This window comes from Nyctereutes procyonoides, unplaced genomic scaffold, assembly GCF_905146905.1.
Source record: "Nyctereutes procyonoides isolate TBG_1078 unplaced genomic scaffold, NYPRO_anot_genome, whole genome shotgun sequence".
NCBI classification, from domain to species: domain Eukaryota; kingdom Metazoa; phylum Chordata; class Mammalia; order Carnivora; family Canidae; genus Nyctereutes; species Nyctereutes procyonoides.
In genome coordinates, this window is record NW_026575043.1 from 50,604,857 (window position 1) to 50,623,712 (window position 18,856).

Below are 18,856 nucleotides of genomic sequence, written 5' to 3' on the forward strand. Positions count from 1 at the left end.
CTCTATCAGCTTCATCCAAAACGGCAAACAAGCCTGCTTCCCTCGCCAAATCGGAAGCAGAGCTGAATTCAGGAAAAAGGGAAGGAGAAGGCCTTCCCTCGCGCCCTCCGCCTCGGCGGGGGTCCCACGCGACCCCCCCGGCCCGCGGCCCGTCCCAGCGCGCCGCGCCCCCCGCTCCCCCGCTCCCCCGCGCGCGCCCTCTCGCTGCCGGCGCCGCTAGGGTTAAAAGTTACCTCTCGGTTTCTTCTGCCTGCAGCCCCCCCCCCGGGGGCCGGATGATGTAACCCCCCTCCCCGCGCCCTCCCCGCCCCCCTCCACCATGTGACACTTTAATTAATAATAGCGCCGTCAGCACAACAAACGCACAACACAAGGAGAAACTTGGTGTCCAGGGGAGGCCCCCGGCGGCTGGAGCGCGGCGGAGGCAGGCGCGGAGGCCGGAGGCAGCGGAGGCGAGGGGCGGCCCGAGCGCGGGGAGGGAGCGAGGCGAGCGGTCATGTGCCCGTGCCCCCTGCACCGCGGCCGCGGGCCCCCGGCCGTGTGCGCCTGCAGCGCGGGCCGCCTGGCTCTGCGCTCGTCCGCCGCGCAGCTCACGGCCGCTCGGCTCAAGGCGCTCGGCGACGAGCTGCACCAGCGCACCATGTGGCGGCGCCGCGCGCGGAGCCGGAGGGCGCCAGCGCCCCGCGCGCTCCCCACCTACTGGCCCTGGCTGTGCGCGGCCGCGCAGGTGGCGGCGCTGGCGGCCTGGCTGCTCGGCAGGCGGAACTTGTAGGAACGCGGGGCTTCTTGGTGGGGCCGGAGCCGACACCCAGCCGGAGAGAGCAACAGGTACGCGAGCGGGCGCCGGGCGCGCGGGGCCGGGGGCTGGGCACGCCGCGCGGCCTGGGGGCGCGAGGGCGGCGGACGCCTTTGCTTTCTTCTCTTCGCGTCTCCGTGCCCCTCTGCTCCCTTCTCGCGCCGGGATCGCCGGCCCCTTCCCGTCCGGGTCCCATCGCTCCTTCTGAGGGCCAGGTCCGCGGTTTCGGGCCTCTTCTCTCCACTCCTTGAGCGCCTCTTGCCACTCTCTCCAGCGGGATGGCTTTGGGGCGGGCGGGGGAACTTTAGCCTCCATCATCCCCAAGTAAACACGCACTGCGAGTAAAAAGTGTGTTTGCAGTGAGGACGCAGTTACAAGCCAAGCCAAAGAATTATCATCCATCGCGGATTCGAGGCAAGTTCCCCCCCCCCCGCCCCCCGTCCTCTTGCGAGCCATCTGCAGCTCCTAAGTCGCCACAGGCTCCGAACCCACTTCTTTAGCGGCACCTCCCTCGTCCCTCTGTCCCCGCGTCTCCCCGAGTGCCTCTCTGGATTTCCAGGGTTCCGCCGGAGCCGTCTTTCCCCCACGGCCCGCGCACTTTACAGTTTTCCTCCGCTTTGCCAACTTCTTCACTCCTTCTGCAACGAGGTGTCCCGTTTCTGGAGCTGGGCCTCCTCTCCACCGGAAGGTTGGAACTGAGATGGAGAAGGAGGTGCCCCCAAAGTGGGCTGAGACCTGAGGCTGTTAGGGAAGCCCCAAGGGGGAGGCTTTATAAGAGAGCATTTATCGAGCTCCTTCTGGGTGCTAGGCCGTCAGTGTTCAGGGACGGAATGTTTGAAAGCTTGCGGTATGCTGGGCGCTGCGTGCTGGTGGGCGTGGAGAGTCAGGATTGAGCACCCACTGTGTTTGGTCCCAGTGGGAGAACGGTACTGAGCATCCTCGGAGCACTGGGCCCTTGGGGTTGGGGAATTATTGAGCACCAGCTGTGCGCCTAGGGGAGCAAACGTGTAAGGGATTGTCTTCTCAGATTCTGGAACAGAGCAGAGCGGCAGAGAATGAGAAGGAGAGAAAATCAGCCTGAGCTCACCACAGGTGGGTCTAGGGCTGGAAGGTGGAGGTCGAAGGTGAGAAAGCCACGGCCCCAGGGTGCCCCCACCCACAGATGCCGAGCGCTCGGCCCCGGGGCCGAGCCGCGCCGTGCACCGACACCCTGAGAAGCTGGCGCGGCGCCCGCGGGGAGAGGCGGCAGCCGGAGCGTGGGGGGTGGCAGCGCCCGGGGAGCTGCGGGGGTGCGCGGGGTGTGAGCCGGGAGCGCGGGCGACAGATGTCGCGTGGGCCGGCGCAGCTCGGGCGCTGGCGAAGAGAGGTGCGTGCTTCGGGGCGCTCTCTGCCCGGCTCCCTCCCGGAGGTCCCATCCGCTACTCCCCGTCCGGGGAGAGGGGCTGCCCTTGGCCGGAGGGGACCCGGCTGGGGCTGGGACAGGATCCCAGGGGCAGGAACAACATTTTGGACGGGGCGTTGGGCGGGGGGGGGGCGGAGGGAGGAGCAGAAACAGGGAGTCGAGCGGGAGACGCGAAGCCCACAGCCTGGAATTTAAGGGGAGGCGGAAAGAAAGTGGAAGGAGAGGGAAAGAAAAAGCGGACAGTGAGACCAGGAAAGGAAGACGGAGCACCTGGAGAAGAAGAGACAGGACAAGTCGCAAGATAGTGGGGATGTGAATTAGAAGCAAGATGCGAGCGAGAGGCACCCAGGAGGACGGCGAGGGCAAGGCCTGCCGCGGTCTCGGGGTGCAGGGAGGCTGGGAGGGCGCTCCCTTCCCAGGACAGACAGGGCGGTGCACGCGAGGCCGGGCGCCCACCCCGGGGTAGAACAGACCTGTGCGCGTCGGGGCTCCGGGTGCTCCGGGGCCGCGCGCGGGAGGACCGGGGGCGCCCCTCTGCACCCGGGGCGCGGGAGGAGCTGGGAGCCGGGGTCCCACGCGGCAGGGGAGGGCTCCGACAGCAGTGTCGCTACTGCAGATCGTCGGCGCCCTACACTTTATTGCTCCCTCCTCACTTTGCTTCTGCCCCAGAGTTCCCGGCTGCCTCTCGACCCCAGGCCACTCCCGGGTTGTTCTACCTCCGGCGGGGCCCCGCCTGCGTCCCCTGCAGCCACACCCTCCCGGGTGCTCCCTCCTCGCGTGCCCTAACCCCCGAATGCCCGGCTCAGCTTTCCTGCAGCGCCGCGCCTCCCTCCCCCGGGACACGCGTGGAGTTATGTACCGCGCGATTCCTGCGCTCCCGCCCTGGGCTTCACCAGGCTTGGGCTCCCCGCCTCCCTGCCTGTCCCAGACCTCAAGATCTCCGGCCGCCACCTCCTGCCTGCAGCCACCTCCTGCCTGCAGCTCGGGCTTTGCGTTTGACTTAATTGGGGGAAACCCGTCTTTTCCCAGCCTCTCTGCTAAGTTAGGAAGACGGGAAAGAAGGAAAATCCACTGGAGGAAGACAGTGTGTTGAGTTCCGTGTGTGGTCCTCTCCACTTTTCCTACCGTGGGGAAGTGGGAGTGCTCAGAGGATACCTTATGTATTTCAGGGAGGCATGAGCCAGCCCTATTGGGCAGGCAATTCTCTTAGGTGTTTAGGGTGAACTTGACTATAGGCAGGGCAACAGTGTCAACAGACTGGTTTTGAGCCTCCACTGTGAGGCAGCAATACTTCTTTCAGAAGTCATCCTTAAATAAACAAACACATGCGAGACTCAGTTTTCCCCATATTTAAAATGGGGGCAATAATAGTACTTAATGGCAAAAGTGCTGTTAAGAGGGTGAAATGCATTCACATCTAGAGAGTTCTACGACAGTGCCAGATGCATAAGAAGTATTTAAATGTGAGCTCCCATGCTTATGATTGTGCACTTAATATATTTCTTTCCCAAAGCAGACAACACTCTGCCTTTGTTAGGAGGCAATTCCCCACCATCCCTGTGTGACCTCTTGGGGAATCAAGGCCAGATGGGCCAGGACAGTCCAGTGGTAAAAAGCATGGGTTTAGGGATCAGATGGAACTGGATTTAAGTCCCAGCCCAGGAACTTGCTGGCAGTGTGACCTTCGGTAAGAACCGTAACCTTTCTGAGCCTAAACTGGAGCTGTACCTCTTCTAGGACTGTTGGAAGTCTGATGGGAGAGCATCCATTTAAAGTGCCCAGTGCAGTGCCTGGCACTTAGTTCACTCATCAGAGGATGTTCTGAAATGGGTAATGCCATTCCTATTATTTCAAAGGGGAAACGGAGGCAGAGAGGGTTCCCTGGAGTCCCAAAGGACTGGTGGCAACATCAGAAATGGAATTGGAGTTTCTGTTTTTGAGCACACGGCCCCCCAGATGACTTGGGGTGGGGGGCAAGGGAGGAAAAGACACCAGGCAGCAAGCAGAGGGGGCTATGAGCTATGAATTCCTGCACTAGAGAGATTCCCTTCCTGCTAGAGCCTCAGGGGAGGCTCCTTGGAGGCTGGGGGAGGCCAAGAGGAAGATGGGTGGGATTTAACCAGTCACTGCGCGGCAAAGATGGGAGAGAGGGAACAAAGATGCTTTCTGGTGAGCACTGGCTGGTGGAGGCTGGGAGGCAGGGAGAACTGTGCCTTGGGAGGGGGCAGGGAGGGAGAGAGTACAGCCAGGGAATCTGGCTGTGAGAAGGGGCCCACAGTGTGCAGATCTCACCTTGGGACGAAGAAGAAGGGGGAAGAAGAAGGGGAGGAAGAAGACTCTGCAGGCCCAGGAGGCGCGACTGGTCAGCAACAGGGAGATAATGGGCCGGCACAGCTTGCTTTAATGAATTAATGACGGCCTGGCCTGCCAGCCAGACATGCTAACTGGTTCTTGGCAGGTACTTTGGGGCCTAAGTAGTTAAACCGAGAGGTGCATCCCTCCAGCCTCCCACCCGGCCTACTGCACCCCTGCCAAGATTACTTCTAGAGCTTGAAAGCCTAGGCCAGGGGAGGGAGCAATCCAAAAGGAAGGAGACAGCTGTTGGGGAGGTACCCCCCGGGAAGGGGCCAGATGTGCAGGACCTTGGCAGCCTTCCCACCACATGGTCCCTGTCTGGAGTCACCCGCTTGCCTAGTGAGAGGCCAGGGCACAAGTGACTGAGCTGTCAATGTAAAAACAGCTGCACCCGGGGATAATTAAATACACCCCCAGATGTGGGCTGGGCGGATTTGGCAACCTCTGACTTTTCACAGTCCGGTCGGCTCTTCAGACTGCTACTGGGGGAAGGGAGGGGAGAAGGGGGGACTTCTATTTCCCCTGTGGTCATCACCAGTGTTGTGTGTGATAGGATTTCATGGGAACAATGGGATGCCCCGCCGTATGTGACTTCCTTGTCACATAGTAGGCCTATAATAACTATAACTATGTAATTAATCAATTAATCAATCAATCAGCAACCATGAAAGATAGGTATTTCCAAATTCAGCTGCTTCTACTTACTCAGCTATTCATTATTGAGTACCTACGGGATGAAGGACTTTGTGGACACAGGAAGGATCAAGATACATGAGGTCCTCTCCTCATGTACATTTTAGTGGAAAAAGACAGATAAGTTAATAAAGATTGTTCTGGTTACTGTTGCTCTGTAACTACTTCAAAGCTTAGTGGCTTCAAACAATTGTCTGATTATGCTTATATATCCTATGGGTTAGGAAATCAGATATGGCATAGTAGGGGTGACCTGTCTCTGCTCCAGGCTGGTTGGGGGCTGGAATCATGGTGGGCATGGGGAGGAGGTAGCAGGGGCTACCCCCTGTTGCACCCCCTCTGGGGCCTGGGCTTTTCCACCGCATGGCAGCTTCATGGTGCTTAGATTCTGAGCTGGTGACTCAGAGCTCCAGGAGCAAGCTTCCAGGGGACCAGGGGGAAGCTGCTTTGCCCTTTCTGATCCAGCTTCAGAAGTCATTTAGGTTAGAAGTAAGTCACAAGCCAGCCCGTATTCAAGCGGAGTGGAATTAGATACCACTCCGTGGGGTGGTGACAAAGTTCTAGAATAGCACGTGGGACAGGAGATGATGTGGCCATTGGATTACACAATCTAACACAGAGATGATTTCAGAAAGTGCCAAGGACTCTGAAGGTATTACAGGAAGGGAATGTAATAGAGAGCCCAGGGGACTCCTTACCTGCAGTGGTTAGGGATGGCCACTTTCAGGAGGAGTCAGGAGATTGGTGACTTGAATGACAAGGACCTGGTCACGTGAAGATTTGCAAGAAAGGTGTTCTGGCCAGATGACAGCAAGTCCAGTGCTTGGGAGGTGAGATTTAGCAAGGTGTGTTTGAGGGAGAAAGAACCCCGAGTAGTGCGGCTAAGCCACATGAACTTGGGGAAGAAGTCTGAGAGGCAGGGAGTGGCTAGATGAGGCCATGGTAGGAAGGCTGAGTTTGGTTCCAAGCTCAATAGGAAGAAGAGGGTGAGAAAACCAAGCTCATAGAGACTTTCATCAGTAACGGGATCCATAGTGCAGATGGTGTGTGAGCAGGCACTTCACAAGGGCAGGGGGATTATGTGACGCAGTAAAGAGGACTATTCCATCATCATGCGCTTGCATAATGCATTGCGCACCAGCTAGGAGCCAGGTGCCAGGATGCAGGGATATAGGGATCAATGAGTCTCAGGTCCTGGCCTCAGATGCTCCTAGACTCTCACCCCAGCCTCTCAGTGGAAATGAACTAGTTCATCTCCTGCCAGGATCTGAGAGGTCCTGATTCCTGTACCAGCTCATCGATACTCAGCCCTCTTCACCCTTAGAATGTTGTAGATACTGGCTGGATTTCCATCACGTAAGGAATGTTACCATTCAACTCAGCATCATCTCCCTGTCTCCTTCCTGCCCTAAACTGGTGCCCCTGCTATTGGGTGAGGGATCTCTGTTTTAACCCACAACAGTGAGATGAATCCTTTTATTATGGCTGGATGCCCAGGGATGGAGAAATGTCCTTTACCCTCCCATGGAGAGAAAATTGGCTGCCCCCACAGAGTGTTGCCATCATTGAACCTTTGCTCCGTAGACCACAGACTTGGGCAAGATGGAATGAAATTACTTTGGGAAATTTTATGTGATATCCTCTCCCTTTTTAAAAATAGCCTTTTGTGGATTACAAAAAATATTACAAGTTCCTTATTAAATACTTGGAAAATGCTGAATAAAAGACCATTTTTGTCGATTGTTTTTATCTTACTGCTCACTGTTAACTTTTCTATAGGCTTCTTTCCATTTTCAAAAAATGCACCGATGGGGACTTCAACAAATGGAATCACTCGCTCTAGATATTTATTATCTGTAACCTGACTTTTCCATTATAGCACAGACATTTCTCTATGCCCTGTAATATTTTCTATGACACACTTAGAGTTGCTTGCTATTTCATGATTTGGCTCTTCCACCATTTACCTTCCCAATCCACTACCATTGGACATTTAGATTGTTTCCAAAATGATGGTGAGCATCCTTGCGTATAACTCTTTGGGCACATCGTGGATAATTTTCTTTTCTTTTAAAGATTTTATTTATTTATTTATTTGAGAGAGAAAGAGGGAGAGCACAAGTGGTGCAGATGGAGAAGCAGGCTCCCCACCGAGCAGGGAGCCCAACTTCATGTGGGGCTGGATCCCATGACCCTGGGATCATTACCTAAGCTGAAGGCAGACACTTAGCCGACTGGGTCACCCAGGCATCCCCATGGATGATTTTCTTAAAAATGGCTCCAAGTCAACTGTATGCTATCAAAGCATATGTCAACATTCTTTCATTGTAACAGTTGTCTAAAGGGCATAAAGCCTTGTGGTACAGGTCCAGAAGGGCTTTCTAGACAAAAATTGCCATTTACTGCCATGTCTCAGTTATGTCACTGGCCTCTTGAGTTGGCTGTCGCCATCCTCAGCTGAATCTGTGGATTTTTGTGTGTGGAATGTTCTTTGTGGAACACACCTCCAGCTATTGCTGGAATGCCTGAGAGTGCAGATGACTCCATGCATGCCCATCCCAATGTTGAGAAAAGCTCTGAGTCAGAGCAATGTTACTAAGGGTTTGGAGAGCTTCCCCTGCCTGCCTGGCTCTGCCTATCACCGTGGTACAGCCAGGTACTGTGTACATCTGATATTCTTGGATCTAGCACATGGTACTTAATAAATACTGAAAACCGCTCATACTGATGATGGGGAAACTTAGCTTTGGGCAGGGGGAGGTCTTCAGAGAGTAGGAATGTGTCAGGGACAATGGGATGGATTTAAGAAGAGGTACCACTTTCAAAGACAGCCCAGATGTAAAATATTTTCGGTGGCACACCATGGGGCCCAAGTCTTGATTCTGAGAATTTAACCATTATCTGATTCACCCAGATTTTATGCTGAGACAGGACAGCTTAAAATGTCTGTGGTGGAAAGTGACATGAACTTTGGAGTCAGGCTGACTTTTGGATCAGGCCCAGAGGCTGCCATTTACCAACTGTCCCTTTACCTTCTGAGCAGAATGGGGGCACGTCACTGATGTTCAGAAAAATGTTAGAATGTGATAGATGGTAGTATGGGATACGTATTGTTCTTATTTGTGATAAAATTCAGTCTGTGAGCCCATACTCATAGGATGGCGGGAACTCATAGGAGACTTTATAGAGCATTTTATTTGGAGCAGTTCCCAGTCTTGCATTGTGGCTCACAAGCAGCCTGCTTAGGCTTCTGTACCAGGGGTGGGGGAACCTCCAGGACAGGATTTCCCAACCTGGGAGACACTGGCCTCCACATCCCGTTAGGGCACCAATCATGTTGATTTTGCCCATCACTATATCCCAAGCTGGGCATGGTGACTAGCACAGAGCAGACATCCAGTAACTACTGAATAAATGAATGAATAAGTGGATAGATAAATGAATGAATTCGGGGAGGCCTCAAGGAATTTAGGATCCCCCCAATATTACACAAAACATTGGCCAATTTCATACTTCTGTGTTTCTTCCTACTTGAGAGAGAAACCAAGACTTTGGTCGAATCCTCAAACGATCTATGATCCAAAAGGTCACCATTCTAGAAATACAGCCAGAGCTACACAGGACTTTAGAGACCAGCTGATCCAAGTCCCTCACTTTCCAGAGAGGGAAACTGAGGCACAGAGATAGCTGCTGAGGTGCCTTTCAATGCCAGCTGACTCTATCTAAGAGTGTCCCAGTGTCTAGTCAAGGGTTCCAATCTTAGCCAACCTTTAGCCGGGTGGTCTTCCGGCTAAATCAGGCCTGCCAGTTGGGTTTTGTTTGACTCACATGTCCCCCCAGCACTGAAACATCAGGCACATTCTTGTAGAAGCCCGTATTTCTAGTTTTTCTTAAACAAATGGAAAGATCTGAAAAGACCGGGTCTGTATTCCCATGTGATAGCAAAGGCTTGGATGAGTATCAGAAGCCCCTTTAGATGGGACACAGATTCTCTGCTTACCCTGACCTCTCCTGGGCACACTTCACTGGATCCATGCATATATTTAAATTTGCAACCCCTGCTATTTAGGGGACCACTTGGCCAGACATCCCTTGATGCATACACACACCCACACACATACCCTATTTTAAATAAGTGAGATCATCTGTTCATGTTGTTCTGTAATCTGCTTTTTCTCACTAAAAATAGATTGCCGATCTCTTCCCATGTCAACAAAGAAAGGTTTCATCATCCTTTTTAATGGCTGCATGGTGTTCCATTGTTGGATAAACCATGATTCACTTATTTGGTCACCTCCCCAGGGGCATTTAGGTTGTTTCTCATTTTCTAAGAGTATGAACCAGGTGTATTCTTGTTTGGACAAGTTTGCAACTAGAAAAAAAAGTGAAGTTCCTAGCAGTGAAGTTATTGGGTCAAAGAACGAGCATGTTATAATGTGGGAAACATCAGCAAGGCTACTTTAAGAAGGGTCTGCCCATTTGATTTGGTGTCCATCCTCTGCTGCCTCCCAGATCTCAGTGCTACCCTCTGGAAGTCCAGTTAGTGTGCATTCAAAGTCCATCTGCTATAATTTCATAGTGGGCAGAAGCTCTCAGTTCTCTGCTCTCTCCTCACAGACTTTACGTAATCAATAACCATTCACTGAAGCACTGATGACCACTCAGTGATGAGCTTGGTAACCCCTCACTGAGGCACTGATGACCACTCACTGAGGCAACGATAACTCTTCACTACTAGCTGGGCTCTGGGCACAGGGGAGCCACCATCCCTTCCAGCAGCTGCCAAATGGCCTCTTCCTCTCTCACATGCCTCAGATCCAGCCTCTTGCTTTTTCCTTTCTTTTTATAAAAGATTTATTCATTGGGATGCCTGCCCCGCATTGGGCCCCTCCCCCACTCATGTTGGTGAGTTTGTTTAAAAGATTTTTAAAATTTCAAAATTTATTCATTTGAGAGAAAGAGCAAGTGAGAACATGAGCAGGTGGGGAGGGGCAGAGGGAGAGAGAGAATCTCAAGCAGAATCCCAGCTGAGTGCAGAGCCCCACATGGGGCTCGATCCCAGAACCCTGAGATCATGACCTGAGCTGAAACAAAGAGATGCCCAATGAAGAGTCAGCCATCCAGGAGCCCTAGCCTTCTGCTTTTTCAATCCCCTTATCCTACCTCCTCAGCACCTACCTTCCTAAGTGGGCAGCATGATGAACTTCAGGGATGGAGACTGGAGACACAGACCAGAGCAGTGACCCCTCTAGGAAGATTTGCATGGAGACCTTTGTCCCCATGATTCTTAGGTGCTAGGATCAACTGCTGGTCCTGTCTAAACTCCACAGTCAAAACCAGCTCCCTGAAACCAAGGACAGAGAGTGGGGGAGTTGCCACCATTATTCTCTTGCTCACATATCCACTCTCACCCAGCAGGTTGAAATGAGCACCTACTCTGGCCAGGGCATTATGATGGGCTCTGGGGACATAAGGATGAGGGGGAGAGACACGGTGTCAGTAAATGCACAGAAAATATTCTGGGAGGCTTAGCGGGTGGAGTGACAGGGGCTTTCCCTTTATTTCTCTCTCCTCTGCTGTTTGAATTTGTAACTTAACACTTGTGCAAACAGCAAGACCAAAAAAAGATCTGTTTATTGTTTTTTTTTTTTAATTAAATGTTGAGACCTCTTAGGAGGGGACCCAAGAGTCCTCATCTCAGATACAGGAACAAGGGAGCAAGCCTCTGGCTTGATCTACTGCTGCAGTGGGGCTTGCCTTCACAGCTTCCTACCTTTGCACCCACAACAGGGTAATAGCACGGTGCTCCAGGGAGGTAGGGCCCTGATGTTCCACATTCTCCCCTTTGCCCACCTGCCCCCTCCACACTGTGGGTGCCAAGTGGAAATAGGGACTTTTTTTTTAAAAGGCAAAGTGTCATGGCTCTCTTCAGCTGTGAGCTTTGGTTGTGAGTCAGCATTTGAGAAAGTTTTTTATGAGCCAAGTTTGAGGAAAAACATATCAGGGGCAGAACACTGGCTCAGAGGGGGTGGTGGACTTTATTTCTTAAAAATACAGCTGACCCTTTAACAACATGGGCTTGAACTGCATGGGTTCACCTATATGCAGAGTTTAAAAAAAAAATAAATATAGGACAGTATTGGCAATGTATTTTCTCCAACATGATTTTCTTAATAATGTTCTCTTTTTCCTAGCTTATTTGATTACAAGAATTACAGTATATAATACATAGAACATACAAAATATGTGTTAATTGACTGTTGATGTTATGAACAAGGCTTCTAGTCAACAGTAGGCTATTAGTATTTAAGTTTTGGGAGAACCAAAAGTTATGGGGGGGGTTTGATTGTGTGGGGGGTCAGTGCCTCTAACCTCCACCTTGTACAAGGGTCAACCATAGTTTTATTTATTAAAAAAAATTTTTTTGAGAGAGAGCAGGAGGGGTGGGGCAAAGGGAGAGCGAGAATCTTAAGCAGGCTTCACACTCAGCACAGAGCCTGACACGGGGCTTGATTGTGCAACCCCGAGATCATGAGCTGAGCCAAAATCAAGAGTTGGACACTTCATCAACCAAGCCACCCAGGGGCCCCTGGGCTCTTAACCATTACACTATTTTTCATATCTGTACGCCTCTTTATATGGATATGTAGATAGGCACATACACATATACATATTCATTAAAGGAAAAAAGATCTGGGATCATGCTGTTTGGCCATTTGCTCTTTTCAATTAAGATTCATAGCACCCTTAGGGGCTTTCTCCGTCTCTTGCCCCCCCCCAAATAAATAAATAAATAAATAAATAAATAAAAATATTAAAATAAAAGAACCATAGTACATTTAGATTTGCCTCTTTCTAACACACAGGTAGCTTAATGTGTTAATCCAGTCTCCCACCGATGCACTTACAAGATGTTTCCAGACTACTGCTATTACAAATAAAGTTGGAAGGAACACTCTTGTGCATATTTAGGTGACTACTTCCGTGGGCAAGCTTCCTGGCCTACCGTGTCACATTTAAGATCCCCAGAAGTATATGTGCAGGTGCCCACCATGTAGGGTGAGGTGACATGGCATCCACTGGCTGCACAGAGGCGTGCTTCTAATGTCCATCTGTCACTACGGACACCAACCTGCCACCAAGACATAAACAGGTGCCCAGTTGGTCCATGTAGCTGCTCTTGGAAGCTCTTAGAAATTTGACTCGTTATAGGTTTAATGATTTGCAGGAAGGAAAAGTGAAAATCCTTTACCTACTTTTGCAAGAAAATTCCATTCCTCCCATGGATGGAGCTGATCAGTGCCATAAAAGTAGAGTTCTCTTACCTCTCCTGATACCATCATCATTTTCCCTTCATCACCAACATTCGACTGACACATCTACACAGCCTCACTCTGCACAACTTTGGGATGTAGGTCCCTGATCATCATGATCCCCTGATTGAGCTGTATGTGTCACTGCCCTTGTGCTTTGCTCTGGCCCTTTCCCCACTTAAATGATCCTTCCTTCTTCCAGTTATTGAAAAAAAAATATGAATGCATCTTTTAAAGACCCAGTTCGAATCGTGGTTCCTCTCAGAAGCTTTCCTGGTGAGCACAGCCACATCCTGACTCCTGGGCTGTCCATACAGCTATGGACAGTGGTCTTCGCCGTTCTGGCCTCTGGGATGTCACATCTCCCCGAGAAAGGCTGGAGGCAAATCAAGGGCAGGCTCTGGGGCCTCATCTAGTGTCCAGAGGAATGCTCAGCACAAAGTCAACACGCTCGGTAGCACATAGGTGTGATTCCTTTCTTTCCCTCCATCCTTCCTTTCTGTGCATGCTCAAGGCAGCGTGATTATCTTAGGCTAGTGCCGCAGGGTTCCACTGACCTTTGAAGATCAGTGTGACTAGGCACCAACAACGTGAGTTTTTTAGAGTTTACAAAAGCGATTTTCATAAACCAAATTGAGTGTGTTTATCAACTGAGTTAGTGGATGACTGCGTCAGTATCCCATGAAAACCCAGGGCGGCAACACAGTAATGCAGATGTCCTCCTTTGCTCTCATGGAATAGAAGGAGAATCGGGGCTTAGGTGGTCGTAAAGGTCTTTTTGCCTTCACCTGAGCAGGACAGAACAAAAGGACTGAGGTCACTGATTTGGATCCTCGTGTCAGCTCAGGGGTCCATGGGATTGGAACTCATGTGGTTCACACGGTCATACATACTGATTAAGGGTACAAGTAAGAGGCAGAGAGTCCCTCCCCAAGCTGAGTAATCAGAGAAGAGTTTAGTGAAGTTTCGGTGACCGAATGTAGACAGGGTTTAGGAAAGCAGGGAGGAGTAATGCAGCACCACCGGGCAGGCCACAGAGGAGAGCCGTCCACCCCTGCCTGGAGGGTTGAGGTGAGGGAGTAGGAACCAGAGCCTGGAGGGGGACTTGGAGTGCAACCAGAGTCTAGCCCAGCAGGCACTGGGGCCCCACAGAATGGGAGCTGGGGGAGTACACACCCTGGACTCCTACCCCATCGGGGCCTTCTGTTGACCAGACCCAGCAGGAAAACCCATTAGTGCTGTTCATACAGGTCGATATCCCGGATTCTCTCCAGTTCAGAAAGTGATCTCTCTCCCACTTTGTCTCCTACACCACTTGGTCTGTCCTGTTCACATGGCAATTCTCATACCCCCTGCTCTGGACCAACGTGCCGTCCTCTGCGAACTTCTTGCCCGTGCTAACTCTCTGGCCTCACCCCTTCCCCGCCCCATCGCCCAGGCTTTGCTGGAGTCTCATCAAGCACCTTGACCTAGTGGGGGTATTTCATTGCTCTGTTCTTTCCTCTGTCCTGCTTCTTCCCTTTGTCCCTGCCACTCCCCCATCCCTTTCCTCTGCTCCCTCTTCCTCCTCCTCCTGATGTAACTCACCTGCCAGAAAATCCATCCTTTTGAAGTACACAACTCAGTAGTTTCTATTGTATTTCCAGAGTTGTGCGGCCATCCCCACAATCGATTTTAGAGCATTTTCATATCCCCAAAAGAAACCCTATCCCCACTAGTGGTGACTCCCTCACTCCTTCCTCCCCACAGCCCTGGACAACCACTAATCTACTTCATGTCCCTAAAGACTTGTCTCTTGGTGACCTGTCATACGTTGGAACCGTACAGTATGTGATCTTTTCTGTCTGGCTTCTTTCATTTAGCATAATGACTTCAAGGCTCATCCGGGTTATAGTGTGTCCATACCTCCTTTTCATGGCTGCACAATACTCAATTGAATGGAAATACCCGCTTTGATCAGTCAATGGACTTAGGGGTCGTTTCCACTTTTTGGCTATTATGGATAATGCTGCTCTAAATACCGATGCGCAAGTTTTTGTACAAATATATGTTTTTCAATTCTCGGGGGTAAGCACTGTTTTTTCTGCCCTTCCCAGAATGCCTCATCTTATCCTGGCTAATTTCCTAGCATCGCTCAGTACTCTTTCTCTTAAGGGCTCTGACTCCCCCTTTCCCTCCTGGGCTCCCATAGTTCGTGTTTATCCAGACTGCTCTTCTCACGACAATGTCCTTGATATCAAGTTCTTCTTATCTCTTTCTGTTGGTTTCTGAACCCCTTAAAGGGCAAGAGCTATGTCATTGGGTTTGTGACACCTAACATGATTCTTGGTATGTTTTGGGAATGAATGAATAAATGAGAGCAGAGACTATCCTATAAGCCTGCCTTGAGTATGGATCTGTGAAATGAATAGATGAAGGTCCTGTTCCTGATTTGGAGGAGCAAAGGGGCAGAGTGGTTCTACATTCTCTCTCTCTCTTTTAAAGATTTTATTTACTTCTTCATGAGAGAGAGAGAGGCAGAGACATAGGCAGAGGGAGAAGTAGGCTCCCTGCAGGGAGCCCCATGTGGGGCTTGATCCCATGACCCTGGGATCACGACCTGAGCCAAAGGCAGACGCTCAACCACTGAGCCACCCAGGGCCCCTACATTCTCTTTTTTAATCACAGAAGATGCCTACATCTGAAAACAGAAATGGGTGTGTGTGTGCACAAACAAATGTTTGTTTAGGGATGGCTGCTGTGTGGACAGGGCTTTGGCCATGGTAGGGATGGGGGCGGGTGCAAAATCTAGCTTCTGGGGAGCCCTTCCTCCAAATCAAAGCTTTGTGTCTAGCAGCTCTCTCCCATCCCCCTCTGCCTCCCTCCCGGACATTTCGGGGCTGGCAGTGCAGAAGCCCAAGGCACTGACGTCATCCCCAGCAGCTGTCTGCACGTGCCTACTGACCGAAATACCAATCTTTATTTCTGCAGGTTGGTGAAAAACCCTGTGTCCTTGGAGAAAGCTGGTTCCCGTTTTCCTGAGGGGGAGCCCAGAGCTTGAAAGGCCGCAGTTGGCACTTCGAGAAGGAAGTGAAGAGGAGCCTGGAGCAATAGTAGCAATGTGTGCGGAAAGGAACTGGGGAAGCCCTTTGCATATCCAGCTGCAGAAACAGACACCCCAATGCTATTTACATACAGCTCTATATATATAAAAAAAGAAAATATGAATATTACTACTCAGTGCATGTGTTGTCAAGGACACAGTCCCCTCCCTTTTCTGCACCTTCCCATGTGAACTTTGATGCTTCTGTGTCTGGGGCACCGGAAGAGAGATGCCTACTGTGTACCTAGGAAATCTGCAAAGACTGGTGGGAGTTAGCCCCAGAGTTGACCCACCACCTGGGGAGGGATGCTGGTGGAGTGAGTGGTGAAATTGCAAAAAGGCAAAATAGAGAAAAAGCAAGGAGGACAAGGAGGAGCACTGTAGGGGCAGTCTGGGATTCTCCATTTCTAAAGTCTTGACAAGTCCTAGTCTCTCTATACCTATGTAGGTAGATAGACGGTCCTGCTGTCACATCAAGACAATTGAGATTTTTTTTTTCCTCCTACCAGTCTGGTGTCTCTGGTGCTTCACTTAAATTTTGCTGGTGCTGTGTTCTTGCCGGTGCTGCCATGGTGTTCTGTTGCCAGACTGCAAGGCCAGGGGACAAGAGAGATTTCTATTTTGCTGTTTCAAATTCTCTTTTTAAAGGGACAGGTCGCAAAAGTGCCACTTGAGAGTCTCTTCTCTTTCTCTGTGGGGATGAAAATCCAGAGGCGTTTTTTGGAGCAAACCGTGGGATCTGGCGGGGAGGGAGGGAAGGGATGGTATGGAGTGGCTTGCTGGTTACTGAGGCGGAAAGCTGACCTCATATGTGACTTGTTTGCTATGTCCTCTACCCCCGCAAAAGTATCTTGGGAGTTCAGCCCATGGCCTCCCCCACTCCCCAAGGGGATTTCAGGGCTTAGGTTTTTATGGATTAAAGAGCCAAGGAATGGCTACGTTCTGGTCAAGGGTGATTTATAGGAGGAGGCACTGGGGGAGGGAGCGGGTCATTTAAATGAAATGCACCAGCATCTCACTGACTGACAGAGGGTCTGATTTTTTTCCCCCAGGATAAGCTACTATTTTCATAAGTTTCTAGAAGGGCTTAAAAAAAAAAAAGATGTGTGCTGGACTGAGAGTTGGCTGCAAAGCCTCTTCAGGGAGCAATTATTATTTTTTGCTTTTATTTTTTAAAATGCAAAAAAACACCAGGTATTATTCCTCTGAGCTGGGTCTCACACGGTGCCCTGTGCAAAGCTGAGGTGGTGGTGCTCCAGACTGTGAGGGGATCAGACTGTCATTCTGCAAGGCTGGATCTGCAGGTCACCACCCAGTCCCTATGGACAGGGGGTCCACTGGGCTGATTTGCAGACACCCTTGCAGTTTTAAGAAGCCAGCAGAGGGATCAGCCGTTGCTAAGGTTGACATGGGGTTGAATTATTCCCCACAGGCTTTGTTGAAAATTGCCAGGTCCTTTAGAATGCAGGACCTTTTAGCGCTGTTGCAAGCTGGGAGCTGTCTTTCTTTCTTTCTTTTTTCCATGCCTTATGTTTTCCTAAATAGCCCTTTAAAGACAAATGTAACCCAAAGCACTGAAGGTGAGGGCAGTCTGTCCGCCTCCACCTCCAGAAGGCTTGTGCAAAAGGAAAGCTTGTTAATGGAGAGTTTGCTCCCTTTTGTTGAGGGGGGCCCTCCCCACATTTATGTTTGCAGGGGATGAGTGTGTGGGCAGGTCTGCAGAGAGCAGCAGGCAACATCCCCACCAAGCCACGAACTTAAAGAAGGCACATTAATTAGAATGATATGAAACACGGTGTCTGCCTCTGTATTGTCACTTTCCGAGCCAAACACTAGAGTCTTTCCGGCTCAGCCCATTTTCTGGGGAGGGGGTTTTCATTACTATAATGGTACGTGATCACAGCTACTCTGCTGCTTTAAGGCTGTACCCTCAACACTGCAGTAGGGCCACACTGACCATCCAGACACAGGGGAGAGGTGATATGTCAGAGAAGCTCTTTTTTCAGCCCCGACTTACCTACTAGCTTCTGACATTTTCGCAGGAGGATCCAAACTCCAAATGCTGGGGTTGGTGTTTGGGGCAATTTTGATTTCAATGAAGCCACACTGCTGAGAACTGGACACCCGTGACCTCCTGATGGAGCTTTATAGCCAAGTCCCTTGTACATATTCTCTTATATTAATAGAAACTGTGTATTTATCTAATCCTGGCTTTTTCTTGCACATCATTAATTTGAGTGCACTTCTCGACTGCCCCGATTTTTGACAAGGGGTTGTTTTTAATGCTTGTTTTTATATGAGATTTGACTTCTTGATGGACATTTGTATTAGGAAATTGAAGCATGATATATATGTATATATTGTCTCCACCGTCTCTGAGGCTGCATTACTTGGATTGCATGAGATAGTGGGGTGTTTTTTTTTTTTTTTTAAATATTTCCACAGTGTGCAAAGTGCTGGCACCATCCCTCCCTCTCTCCCCCGCTTTTCTCCGGCTGCCAAGGAGTCATTGATTTTGATTAGCTTCACTGCAGAGCGTCTGTGAAGAGAGGGAGAGGGAGGGAGGCTTTGAAATAAATTTTAAAAAAGACCTCATATCGGGTTTCAGCAGACAGCAGTGTGTGTGTGTGTGTGTGTGTGTGTGTGCGTGTATGTGCGCGCACGCGTGTCCGTGCAAAGCAGAGGGAGGCCTCTGAGATCATTGTTTAGGTAGCTGCTGCATAATGAGGTGAGGAGCAAACAGAAGGGCCTCCTTCCTGATGGTACTGGTTGCTCTCAGAGGGTGGGGGTCCAGAAGCCACAGGGACAGGAGCCTCCTGGGACTTTAACATTCCCATTCCAAATTAGATCTGTTCCCTTCTGGAAGCTTCTTTCCCCATCCCCCATAAGCAAGTAGGATCTCCTTACCCCATTTCAAATTTGGGATTCCATTTCATGTTCCTCCTGGCCTAGATGTAGCTGGAGTAACAGGTTTCTAGGAGGAAGCCCATTTCCCTCTCTGGCTGCTGTCCATGGTCCTAGGCCATGAGCCTCTCCTAGAACCCAATTCCCATTTTGTTTTCCTCTCTTCCATTGAGCTACTGGAGACTTCTTTTCTACTTCTCCCAGTGGTCTCATTTAAGAAATTCTTTTCTATTTTGATGGAAAAAAATGGTGATTTAAACAATATTGTCACAGACTGATGAAACTGTGACTTTGGTTTCACAACTTACGTA

The 18,856-nt window shown here is 50.6% G+C and overlaps 1 protein-coding gene across 1 annotated transcript; it reads left to right on the plus strand.

Annotated features, from left to right (window-relative positions):
- The first annotated feature begins 496 nt into the window (after positions 1-496).
- HRK (harakiri, BCL2 interacting protein) lies at positions 497-16,299 on the plus strand. Its single transcript, XM_055322961.1, has 2 exons — positions 497-828; positions 15,530-16,299. The coding sequence occupies exon 1, from the start codon at positions 497-499 to the stop codon at positions 770-772; it is 276 nt and encodes a 91-aa protein (XP_055178936.1). The 3' UTR covers positions 773-828; positions 15,530-16,299.
- The last annotated feature ends 2,557 nt before the right edge of the window (positions 16,300-18,856 follow it).

Excerpts from the sequence above, each read along its gene's own strand:
- HRK (XM_055322961.1), top strand. The coding sequence starts at position 497 with ATGTGCCCGTGCCCCCTGCACCGCGGCCGCGGGCCCCCGGCCGTGTGC.